The 12,801-nt window shown below is 42.9% G+C and overlaps 1 protein-coding gene across 1 annotated transcript in view; it reads left to right on the top strand.

Annotated features, from left to right (window-relative positions):
- LOC135514996 (liprin-beta-1-like) overlaps window positions 1-12,801 on the top strand; it is a 29,529-nt gene that overhangs the window by 5,145 nt on the left and 11,583 nt on the right. The window contains exons 2-6 of the mRNA XM_064938781.1: window positions 6,438-6,528; window positions 9,855-10,063; window positions 11,194-11,274; window positions 11,568-11,681; window positions 11,872-11,982. Of these exons, the coding sequence (XP_064794853.1) occupies window positions 6,465-6,528; window positions 9,855-10,063; window positions 11,194-11,274; window positions 11,568-11,681; window positions 11,872-11,982 (579 nt within the window). The 5' untranslated portion in view covers window positions 6,438-6,464. The remainder of the gene's footprint in view (window positions 1-6,437; window positions 6,529-9,854; window positions 10,064-11,193; window positions 11,275-11,567; window positions 11,682-11,871; window positions 11,983-12,801) is intronic.

The following is a 12,801-nucleotide window of genomic DNA, read 5'->3' as shown; positions in this document are numbered from 1 at the left end:
AACTTTTGGCCCTAGGCCCTTTATGGAGTGGCCACTTGCTGATGTGTTTGGTGTCAATCACTTGAATCTGCCACTTTTTTGGGGCAAAATGAGAATTGAAACGAACAGAGCACTCTTGATATATTGTATTATCAATATTCCAAAACCAATTGGCGAGCATCTTGTATCGCCGTGCAATCTGTTTTGTAACATGATCCCCTATGAAACACTGCCAGACACTCATATTCTGGTAATAGATGTTGAGAAAGGTGTAAAAAAAATAAACGGCACCGGAGCGCACATCTCGCCAGTGACTTAATAAGCTGAATGTGGCTCACTGTACCTGCTAGCTACTACCTGTTACGTAGCGTCATTGACAAACACAGAGTTGAAACTTAGCTAGCGAGTGATTTTGGGCACTGATAAACAGTGTATAGCTTGTGCTTTAGGGCGATTCCACGGTAACAGAATCAAGCTTTGACTCTGGCATACATTTTAAATTAAAGAAACAAACAAACCATTTATTTCAAAGTTTAACAAACCATACAACTCTATGCACAAGGAATACTTTTAACAACTTCTACAGAAAAATGTACAAAAATGAATTTAGTGGAGGAACTGTGCAGATGCAAATAGTCTGGGTAGCCATTTGATTAGCTGTTCAGGAGTCCTATGGCTTGGGGGGTAGAAGCTGTTTAGAAGCCTCTTGGACCTGGACTTTGTACTCCAGTATCGCTTGCCGTGCGGTAGCCGAGAACATTCTATGACTAGGGTGGCTGGAGTCCTCTGACACTGCCTGGTATAGAGGTCCTGGATGGCAGGAAGCTTGGCCCTGGTGATGTACTGGGCTATTCAGGGTCAGCGTGGCGGATGTGTTACCTGCCCTTACCACCTGGGGGCGGCCCGTTAGGAAGTCCAGGATCCAGTTGCAGAGGGAGGTGTTTAGTCCCATGGTCCTGAGCTTGTTGATGAGCTTTGAGGGCACTGGTGTTGAACGCTGAGCTGTCGTCAATGAATAGCATTCTCACATAGGTGTTCCTTTTGTCCAGGTGGGAAAGGGAAGTGTGGAGTGCAATAGAGTGCATCATCTGTGGGTCTGTTGGCACGGTATGCAAATTGGAGTGGGTCTAGGGTTTCTGGGATAATGGTGTTGATGTGAGCCATGACCAGCCTTTCACAGCATTTCATGGCTACAGACGTGAGTGCTACTGGTTGGTAGTCATTTAGGCAGGTTACCTTAGTCCCTGTGCCCAAGAAGACTATGGTGATCTGCTTGAAACATGTTGGTATTACAGACTCAGACAGGGAGAGGTTGAAAATGTCAGTGAAGACACTTGCCAGTTGGTCAGCGCATGCTCAGAGTCCTGTTAATCCGTCTGGCCCAGTGGCCTTGTGAATGTTGATCTGTTTAAAGGTCTTATTCACATCGGCTGTGGAGAGAGTGATTACACAGTTGTCCGGCACAGCTGATGCTCTAATGCATGTTTCAGTGTTGCTTGCCTTGAAGCGAGCATATAAGTTATTTTGCTCATCTGGTAGGTTTGTGTCACTGGGTGGCTCTCGGCTGTGCTTCCCTTTGTAGTCTAATAGTTTGCAAACCCTGCCACATCCGACGAGCGTCGGAGCCGGTGTAGTACGATTCGATCTCAGTCCTGTATTGACACTGCCTGTTTGATGGTTCGTCGGAGGGCATAGCAGGACTTATAAGCTTCCGGGTTAGAGTCCCGCTCCTTGAAAGCGGCAACTCTACCCTTTAGCTCAGTCGGAATGTTGCTTGTAATCCATGGTTTCTGGTTGGGGTATGTACAGTCACTATGGGGACGATGTCCTCGCTGCACTTATTGATAAAGCCAGTGACTGATGTGGTGTACTCTTCAATGCCATTGGATGGATCCCGTAACATGTTCCAGTCTGTGTTAGCAAACAAGTCCTGTAGTTTAGCATCTGCTTCATCTGACCACTTTTTAGTTTAGCATCTGCTTCATCTGATCCCCCCCCCCCTCTGGTTGCACATTTAACATCCTGATAGAAAACTGATTTAAGTTTCCCTGCATTAAAGTCCCCTGCCACTATGAGTGTTGTCTCTGGATGAGCGTTTTCCTGTTTGCTTATGGCGGAATACAGCTCATTGAGTGCAGTTTTAGTGCCAGCCTCAGTCTGTGACGGTATGTAAATCCTAACGAAAAATGCAGATGACAACTCTCTAGGTAGATAATGTGGTCTACAGCTTATATGAGATACTCTACCCTTGGCGAGCAAAACCCTTACATATCATGCACCAGCTATTGCTTACAGATATGCATAGGCCCCTGCCCGGTGTCTTACCAGAGGCTGCTGTTCTGTCCGGTCGATAGTATATAACCTGCCAGCTGTATGTTCTTAATGTCGTCGTTCAGCCACCACTTGGTGAAACATAAGATATTTGTTTTTAATGTTCCATTGGTAGAATATATGTGCTTTCAGTTCGTTCCATTTATTTTCCAGCGATTTGAATGTTAGCTTGCAGAATGGAAGGCAAGGGGAGTTTATCCACTTTTCGCCTGATCCTCACATGGCATCCTTATCTCTTTCCGCAAAACCTACATTTCCAGCGAATCACGGGGATCTGGGCCTGGTCGGGTGTCCATAGTATATCCCGCGCATCTGACTCATTGCAAAAGGGTTTTCTAATGATCAATTCATTTTTTTAAATGATAAACTTGGATTAGCTAACACAATGTGCCATTGGAACACAGGAGTGATGGTTGCTGATAATGGCCCCTGTACGCCTATGTAGATATTCCATAAAAAAAATCTGCCGTTTCCAGCGACAATAGTAATTTACAACATTAACAATGTCTACACTGTGTTTCTGATCAATTGGATGCTATTTTAATGGACAAAATATATGCTTTTCTTTCAAAAACGTAGACATTTCTAAGTGACCCCAAACTTTTGAACGGTAGTGTACGTTATATAGGTATGCACATCAGTGTTAAACTAGACATTGGGCCGATGCTGGCATTTTTAGCTAATATTGTCCGATTCCAATATGTTCACCGATATATCGTGCATCGGAAATGCATAGTTATGAAAATTAATTTAATGTTTCACAGGTTTGGACAGGAGCTCAGTTGACTATAATACAGTAGAGTAGAATATGGTAGCGTACAGCTCAATACAATATACTACTATACTCTACTCACTGTACTATCCAAACTTGTGAAACAAATGTCTATGATGGGTTCAGATTTGGTCTGGTCCATCTGTGGACGTTAACATCAAGGCCAGGGTGGACTGACCGAATATCAACTATTTTTCGACGTCCGGTGTCGGTCGGTGCTCAGTGGGTGAGGATGCCTGGTTAAAGTAAATGGAAGGAGTGGGAGCTCATAGGTAGGTGTCATAGGGCGGCGCACAATTGGCTCAGTGTCGTCCTGGTTAGGATTTGACGGAGACTGAGAGATTATCCAGACTGACTGTTTTAACTCTCTTGGTTTGACCACCAGTCAACAGAAAGACAAAACAGTTATGAGCTGAACTTAACAGTATGCCAATAAGAGGACAGTAGCAGGTGACCCAACTGTGGTTTTTGACTTATAATTTCTCATTGTAGCCAATTCCGTTGCAATAATTCCTTAGATTGTTTTGTGTAATTGCGATAACAATTTGGTTACGGAATTACGAGTTTTAATCACTTAATGATTTTACTGATATCAATTTTAATTAACTAATTGGAAGGTCTAAAATTGACTTGATACTTTTGTGAACTCATTATCCTCCCACATGAGGGGGAGAGATTTGAAAATATCTAAGTTTTTTTATTTTATTTTATTTTAAAGGAAATGCAAGGTACAATATTTCTTAGACGTGGAGGTAAAAAATGTATCCAAAACTAAATGTGTTGATATTAGTTGGTAGGGGACTTTACGTCAACATTATTGTGTTTTGATGTATTTCTGATACTTTTTAAGACTTTTTCTGGTAGATGTTTTCTAAGACCATGTTTCCATCTGTTAATCCAGAAATCAAATACTTTACTTTTGCCAAATTTAAGATGAAAATGTTTATGCCTTAATTTCACAAAAATATAGACTCTTTGCTTTCATTTGACACCCAATTTGATACGCACCTATGAACTTCAGATGTTGGTGCTCATGGGTCTGTTTCGATGGAAATTTATGTAGGATAGTTTGACAGCTTGCAGATGAGGACGTTGTAGACCTGTTCTAAGAAATCAGTCCTGAGGACACAGCCAGACTTTCCTCACTTGATACATTGTATGCACTGACTAGTTTTACCTTTTTACTTGAGAAATACTGCACCAAACACCTTAGTTAGATTTCAAATTGCTAAGGTGCACAAACATCTTAATGACAGATTTCTTGATATTATCTTAGCCACTTGGTTAAAATAGTCAGAATCACTATGTTGTTGCTACGGTGACTCATGAGGGACAAACAGTACCTGCCAGGGTTGTGGATGGGTTGTGAACCATCCAAGACAATTATGTGGGCATCTTTATAAAATAGGAATTGTTTTCTACTGGAAAAGGTTTCTGTTTGCGCAACTCCCTTTTCAGTTGCACTTCCATCGCTGGCACAATGAATCATTGTTTATTGAGTAGTGCAGCTGTATAGCAAGGTGAATGTGAGCCTATTTTGGAGGGAGTATTACCCATGTAGCCTAAAGGGCCCATGATGGAAGTGAGTGACCGGACACAATGCCCTCAGTGTTGAATGTGCAGGCTCCCTCTCCCTGCCTTTATTAAAGGCCAATGAGGCTATAAGAGCCCCCCCCCTCCAAACCTGAGTTATGCTGCCCTTCTGCCCTGGACAAGGAGAGCTCTCTCATTACCCTCCAATTCAATTGATTTTGCGTCGTGATGATTTCATATCCTCTCAGGCTATTTTACATTTCTCATTCAGATTGTACATTTATTTTCGTGAATTCAATATGTAATATAACATTAGGCCTACCATGAAAGTGAAGTTATCTGGTCCATTTAAGTGAATGAGCTGCATGTGACATCCTGAGGTCAGGAGGCTGGGAGTGATGCTTTGTTATGGAAGCTTAGATTACCAGCCAAGCCAACATGCTGTGGGGAGAGATCCTTGGTAGAATGGCACCATTATTCCAGATAAGAACCAACTCTCAATCCCCATGACTGGTCTCAGGGAATCTTTGCTGGGGTGAGAAATCACTGTTATGGTTTTGCCTCTGAGAGTTCCTCTTTGTTTTTGACTCTCATGTTGTGGTTACTTACAGTTCACTTCACTCGCAATGCCATGGTCTTAGATTCCTTTCTGGTTTGGATTCCAGTGGCACTGATCAATTGTTTTTACCTAGACAGTCAATATCAACTAAGAATATTGGCCTACATTGGAAATCTCCATATGCCAATGTTGGGTAACAGCCTGGCAGTTTACAATCACCTTATCCTCTCTTTTCATTAGGTGGCCCAGTTGCCCCACACCTGCTCCATGGAAACACCCAATAGGCCCCAAACTATTTCCAAGTAAACACCCAGTCATAGGCTTGACTCTTGACCTCATTATTAAAGTTAATTGCTGAGGTCTGTCCTAAATGCGGTCATTAATGGGGAAGTTGTGAGGCACAAAAATTCCCAACAACTTCAGGGCACTAAATTTACAGTATAGGAGAATGCATGTATGGTAGGAGTAAAGCTGTTGACTCTGAGGTAGGAGGCTAGGACACATTTTATTCAGCCAGTGCATCGGGGGAGAAATACAACAGTTAAAATGTCATCATACAACCATAAATATTCATGATGGATAATATATTCTTTAGAAACCTTTTCATTTTGATGTATTAAAAAAAAATTGTTTAATGGGGAATATGATTTCATATTCATTCAAATGTACCAGGGACACCATAATGACCCCAAACAAAAAAAATAACAGACAATTGGGCTTCAATTTCCTGTTTAGCGAGCTTATTAAACAGATGGAGACAATCCTTTTCCACAGTTCCTCTGCCATGCATTGTAATTACACTTGATCACACAAGACATGGGAATTCCCTAATGTCCCATTCACATGGAGGGAGAAAAACCTACATCTTATTTGCAGTTTCCTTCTACAACTAACTGAAGGCTAGAACATTATCATTACTACCAGGAAGTGGCTTACAAATTAAGGTGCATAGAAACGCCTTTTATCAAATATTATTGTAATTAATGTTGTAAAATCTGCTAGTGTTGTAATGTAGGGGGTCCTGACTCTTGGGTGGTCTCTGTCCACTTTAGGGGGTTAATGTAATTTACTGCTCAAGTTTTAAAAGCCTTTGAAATGCCATACATTTTCAGACTGTTTTTACACGCACATCGTCTAACTTGTACTGTAGTCTGTAGTCTTCTGGGCAATGGCTGTAGTCTTCTGGGCAATGGCTGTAGTCTTCTGGGCAATGGCTGTTGAGGCGACATTGGTCTTTTTCTTGACACTTCTGTTTTCTTTCAGATTCACAGTGGGGGGGGGGGAGTGAAGATGATGTCCGATGCCAGCGAGATGTTGGCAGCCGCCTTGGAGCAAATGGATGGGATCATAGCAGGTAACGTGCAAAACTCACTCACATTCTGAACTGTGAGGCTGATCCCCCCCCTCAAATATGTACATAAATGCCTCTTAAATAAGCCCCTGATATCAATCCTCAGGACTAGGGTTCCCATGCTGCTGCTCTTAGGATGTGGCTGTGGTACTGGTCTGGGATGTTTCCCAGTGCAGTCCTCCAATATGAGAAAGCAAGACATTCCATTGTTTCAGCAGTGATGGAAACAAATTATTCAATGCCTACTGCTAGTATGATTTACAGGCATTGCGTGCCTCATCCATGGCCTGAAGGGAGGGTGGCACGCCCATGGGGATGTAAGTCCTATGTCTTCCATCTGTATTGTATTTTACAGTTCTGTATTTATTGTAGTGGTCATGTATGTGGGTCAGTACATAAGAGCATGGCACTAGCAACCCGTGTTGTGGGTTTTGATTCCTGATTGGGTCACATACCAAATATGTGGACTGTAGTCACTTTTGATAAAAGTTTCTGCTATGTAAATGGAATACTACAGTATTACAGTACTGGATTGGCCAATGCAATTTTTGTAGAGCAGTGTGGCCTCAGAAAATACATTTTGGATACAGGTTTACTGTATAAGGGATGTGTTTCTTGTTTTTGACTTTCTGAAATATTTGCATGTTGGTATTGTATTACTGCACTGTTGGAGCTAGAAATACAAGCATTTCACTGCACCTGCTGTAACACCTGCTAATCTGTGTACGCAACCAATAAACTTTAATTTGTTACATACATTCTGTAGTTGACAAACCATGTAAAATCTATAGCTTTACCAAACTTTAAGTTGTCATCAATTAATGACAGTCAGATTAAGTAATTATAACATGTATTTTAAGCAAATAGAAGAGAATCATATCAAAAGTAATGTGAATATTGCATTGTGAAATAGCCTTATATGAACATGGGTTCCCGAGTGGCGCAGTGGTCCAAGGCACTGCATGAGGCATCACTACAGACACCCTGGTTTGAATCCAGGCTGTATCACAACCGGCTGTGATTGGGAGTCCTTGTAGGATGGCGCACAATTGTCCCAGCGTCGTTCGGCTGATGTAGACCGTCATTGTAAATAAGAACTTGTTCTTAACTGATGTGCCTAGTGAAATAAAAACAAACATGAATTGCAATATGAAACATGTATTTTTAGATGAAACACAACACAAGTGTCTATGATCTTGTGTCTTGTACTTAGTCAATTGCAAATGTGCTTTGTTTTGAAACTGCCTTTTTGATTTCTGTGTTGAACTAAGAGTTGTGAATGTACCACGTTCTGAGTGACAATTGCACCAAAGCAATAAAAAAAATGGTACAAGTCAGACACCAGAGGGAGGTTTTGGAACTATAATTTTTGGAATGGTAGATGAGCAGAGGAGACAGCTTTATGAGCCCAGGCTTTTCCACTGACTTGTGTAATTTATAGAATTGACCTTTCCAAGAGGGATTGCTGATCACGTGACATCCTCTAGCCCTTGTTACCACAGAAACCACAGCGTTCACACTCTCCCTGGCTGCCTTTTAGGGAAGACTTGTTTATTTATTTATCCCAATATTTATGTTTCTCTTCTACATTTCTGTGAAGGTTGACCTTTTTGGAGCCGGTTGACAGATGCTGTCGAGCAGATTATAGTACATGCTGGAAACATGGCTTTTCCAAGTCCAACAAATAAGCTTCTGCTCAGGCCTCTTGCACCCAACATTCATTTGGAATCGATATGTAATCTGTTTTTCTTTGCTTTTAAAATGTGTGGTATGTGACTTTCAGGACACATTCAGAAATCCACATCTGTAGTGCATCACATGGGTCAATGACATCCCACCTGGTGATACTGCCTTTCATCCTCCTCGTTGAAGGGAATTAGGAGAGGATGGGAGAGGCTCAAGCGTCTAACCACAGGGCTAAAACTATAGATGTACCAGTCAAAAGTGTGGACACCTACTCATTCAAGGGTTTCTTTATTTTTACTATTTTCCACATTGTAGAATAATAGTGAAGAGATCAAAACTATAAAATAACACCTATAGAATCAGTAACCAAAATAAAAGTAGCCACCCTTTGCCTTGATGACAGCTTTGCACACTCTTGGCATTCTCACAACCAGCTTCATCTGCAATGCTTTTCCAACAGTCTTGAAGGTGTTCCCACATATGCTGAGCACTTGTTGGCTGCTTTTCCTTCACTCTGCGGTCCAACTCATCCCAAACCATCTCAATTGGGTTGAGGTCTGGTGATTGTTGAGGCCAGCTCATCTGATGCAGCACCCCACCATTCTCCTTGGTCAAATAGCCCTTCCACAGCCTGGAAGTGTGATGAGTCCTGTTGAAAAACAAATGATAGTCCCACTAAGTGCAAACCAGATGGGATGGCATATCGCTGCAGAATGCGATGGTAGCCATGCTGGTTAAGTGTGCCTTGAATTCTAAATAAATCACAGATGGTGTCACCAGCAAAGCACCATCACACCACCACCTCCATGCTTCATGGTGGGAACCACACATGCAGAGATCATCCGTTAACCTATTCTGGTCTCACAAAGACGCAGTGTTTGGATCCAAGAATCTCAAATTTGGACTAATCAGACCATCAAATTTCCACCGGTATAAGGACCATTGCTCATGTTTATTGGCCCAAACATTTATCTTTTTATTGGTGTCCTTTAGTAATGGTTTCTTTGCAGCAATTCGACCATGAAGACCTGATTCACACTGTCTCCTCTGAACAGTTGATGTTGAGATGTGTCTGTTACTTGAACTCTGTGAAGCATTTATTTGGGCTGCAATTTCTGAGGTTGGTAACTCTAATGAACTTATCCTCTAAGAAACTTTCGACATCTTCCGGATTGACTGAGCTTCATGTCTTTAAGTAATGATGGACTGTGCTTATTTGAGCTGTTCTTGCCATAATATGGACTTGGTCTTTTGCCAAATAAGGCCATCTTCTGTATATGACCCTTACCTTGTCACAACACAACTATTTGGCTCAAATGCATTTGGAAGGAATTTGTGGAATTTCTTGAACTTGTAACAAGGCACACATGTTAATTGAAATGCATTACAGGTGACTGCCTCATGAAGCTGGTTGAGAGAATGTCAAAAGTGTGCAAAGCTGTCAAGGCAAAGGGTGGCTATTTGAAGAATTTCATGGTTACTACATGATTCCATATGTGTCATTTCATAGTTTTTATGTCTTCATTATTATTCTACAATATAAAGAAACCCCCTTGAATGAGTAGGTGTGTCCAAACTTTGGACTGGTACTGTATATCTATGCTTCTAACTTCCTTATTTGTTCCTAACCTTGGCCCCAACAGGCTCCAAGGCCATGGGCTACTCCAATGGGCTGTTTGACTGCCAGTCGCCCACCTCTCCCTTCCTGGGAAGCCTGCGGGCGCTGCACCTGCTGGAGGACCTGCGGGCGGTGCTGGAGCTGATGGACCAGGATGAGAGGGAGGGCCTCCGCTGCCAGGTCCCCAACACAACCGCCGACGGCCTAGTGGAGTGGCTGCAGCAGGGTCAATTGGTAGGTAATTCCCTCAGTTCTCTTACTGTTGCAAATGCAAACACTGTTAATGTTAGTCAGTATTTTTACTATTGTTAAAGACATGCTCTGGAACTAAGTATTTGTTAAACCTGTTAAATGTGTACTTCATACATGCAGAATTACTGTCTTAGCTCAATCGGCCATGAAATCCCTGTCTTGAAAGCAAGTGCTGCTCTATATTCCCATCATTTTCCCCGTCATGGGCCAGCCTCCTAGCAATTCCAGTTCTAGACAATTAGCTTCAACCCCTTTCCATTTGAGTGGCAGCTAGTTAGATACGCACGCACACACGCGTGCACACACACACACACACACACACAGCAGAGAGAGAGCAATGATGTGGTACATAAACTTTTGGCTCGTGAGTGCTACTTTCAGAACTATTGGCTAAAAGGTATACAGAAGCACCGGAGAATCTCTTTAATGCCTGAGATATTCAGAATTTGAGTGGAAAATGTATTGCTGATGAGTATTCCACACATGAAGATCAAAGTACTTTTATTTCGACTAGATTCCTTTTATGTGATTGCATGGGCAGTGGTTTGCTTTGTGTCTTCTTACCTGTTTATATCTTGATTACTTTGATTGTATGGCTATTGTGTGATGACATGCTTTGTGAGTGACGAAGTGTCTCTGGAGCGGGGTCTGAAATGGTTTCCATCCTCTTCACTGGAGGTGACTCGCAGTGCGGCACAGTTTTCCTCCCCCTCAAGCCCTTTCCTTCTCTGTGTTAAATATGAGAAGAGGAGTTTAGTTTTTGATTCAATTTCCACTTTAGTCACACACAAAGCACTTGCATGCGAGAGCCCTATCGACCCTCACGTGGCTCTCAAATAACATGCATTTCGCGTGTTCCCCCCCACCCCCCCAAGGGAAATATCATGTGATGTTTTTCAATGTAGGGATGCTATGACACCTGAATGCTGTATGCTGGCCTTTGAGATGGAGCGGTACCTCTTCCATATGACTGGAGGCTGCTCTATTCCTAGGGTCAGGAGTCTTTCCTGGTATGGTGATAGGGCAAAGAGTTATTCCTGACCATATTTATGGCCTCTCTCTAAGCCCTTGGCGATCAGCTGTCTGATGGCTTTGGTTGTTTGTGATTTCAGACCAACGGACATGGCTCCGCCATGATCTACCAGGAACGACTGTCACGGGTGGAGAGCGATAAGGAGTGTCTCGTCCTCCAGGTGTGTGTCACGAGGCCATGAACAAGCAGAGACCAGCTTTAACAAATAGGAAATACCCCCCCATATTGAGAAAATGTGTACATTAGCAAATACATTGTACATGCAAACCGTACATTAGCAAGGGTGCTCTGTTTAAAGTGTATTTGATAGGTAGCTGTTGAATTCAGTAGTTTTTATTCATGGTGTGAGTGAAAGACCTGCATCACCAAGCATGCTCTTAGATCACTAACCCCTACCCTGAAAACAACACGCAGATGACATGTGGCATATTATTGAGTGATGAATGTCCCCAGGTGAGTGTTCTCTCAGACCAGGTGGAGGTGCAGGGGGAGAAGATCAGGGATCTGGACATGTGTCTGGAGGAGCACAGAGAGAAACTCGACGCCACTGAAGAAACGCTGCAGCAGGTGAGGCCCCAGCAGTGTTGCTGTGTATTATGGTTATTAGCAGGATGTTCTGTCTTATTATGAGACAGAACCTTGGGCTCAAGGTATTGGTCAGCCTTTTGATCCAAATGATCTTTCTGAATGAACACTGATTAATACACTTCGCTCCTACTGGTCTGTGACTGAATCTATGACTGTGTGGCCTGTGCAGGAGTTCTTGACCAGGTCCATTCTGGAGACCCAGAAGCTGGAGCTGATGACCGAGGTGTCTAGTCTGAAACTGAAGCTGACCACTGTGGCGAGAGATCGCAGGGATAGTGAGGTACACGGATGCATTATGGGAATAGACTCACCCTCACAGAGATATCATGTCTTTGGTAGATATTTGGAGTTTCGTTCAACAGCAGGCAGACGTCTTTTAATAGTAGGATGTGAGTTTATGTGAATCTTGGCAGTCACCCAAATGTTTAATAGTTCACACTGAGACCATGCAGAGGTCCGTCTCCTTTGGATGGAGTGGGCCCTGATCTGTCATGCAGATCCTGGCCTGGGTGGATTGGCTGGCAGGGAGTGCCAAAACACCCCCTTGCTCCAGCAGCTGTTTCCTCTCATAAAATAATGAATCTCCCCTCCAGAGAAGCTGGGAGTCTGACAGTCAGGGTTTCCATACACCTAATCCACGAGCACTGAGCAGGCCTGGGCTGGAGGAATCAGGATATTGGATCCTGAGTGTGGGTTTCCCAACACTACTATAACCTTTATGGAGCGGTGTGTGGAAAAGCAATGTCTTCCATATATGTTTAATGTTGGGCTTTGTTCGGCTGTAAATCACACACCCCTGAGTCTGATCCATTCCTTCTTTCCTACCCACGGTGCTCTGCGGTTTTTACTCTTGTCTAAATGTATGCGTTGTGAATCATGTAGCACATTCTTGTTGAATGACGATGCATATTTCCTGAGTGCTCCATCTATACGGTAATTGCTCCAAGGTACAGGAGTATGTATTATTCATCACATAAAAGCAGTTGTAATGGTAATTGACCATGACGCTTCCTTCCAAATCAAGAATCTGTCTCCGTGTTGGCACGGGCTTCTCTGTGTCTCGCTGTCTAAATAACCTTTGGTGCCTCATTGGGGATTT

This window comes from Oncorhynchus masou, chromosome 26, assembly GCF_036934945.1.
Source record: "Oncorhynchus masou masou isolate Uvic2021 chromosome 26, UVic_Omas_1.1, whole genome shotgun sequence".
Lineage (NCBI taxonomy): Eukaryota > Metazoa > Chordata > Actinopteri > Salmoniformes > Salmonidae > Oncorhynchus > Oncorhynchus masou.
The sequence above is the reverse complement of the archived record's forward strand: the minus strand, read 5'-3'. Positions and strand labels throughout refer to the sequence as shown.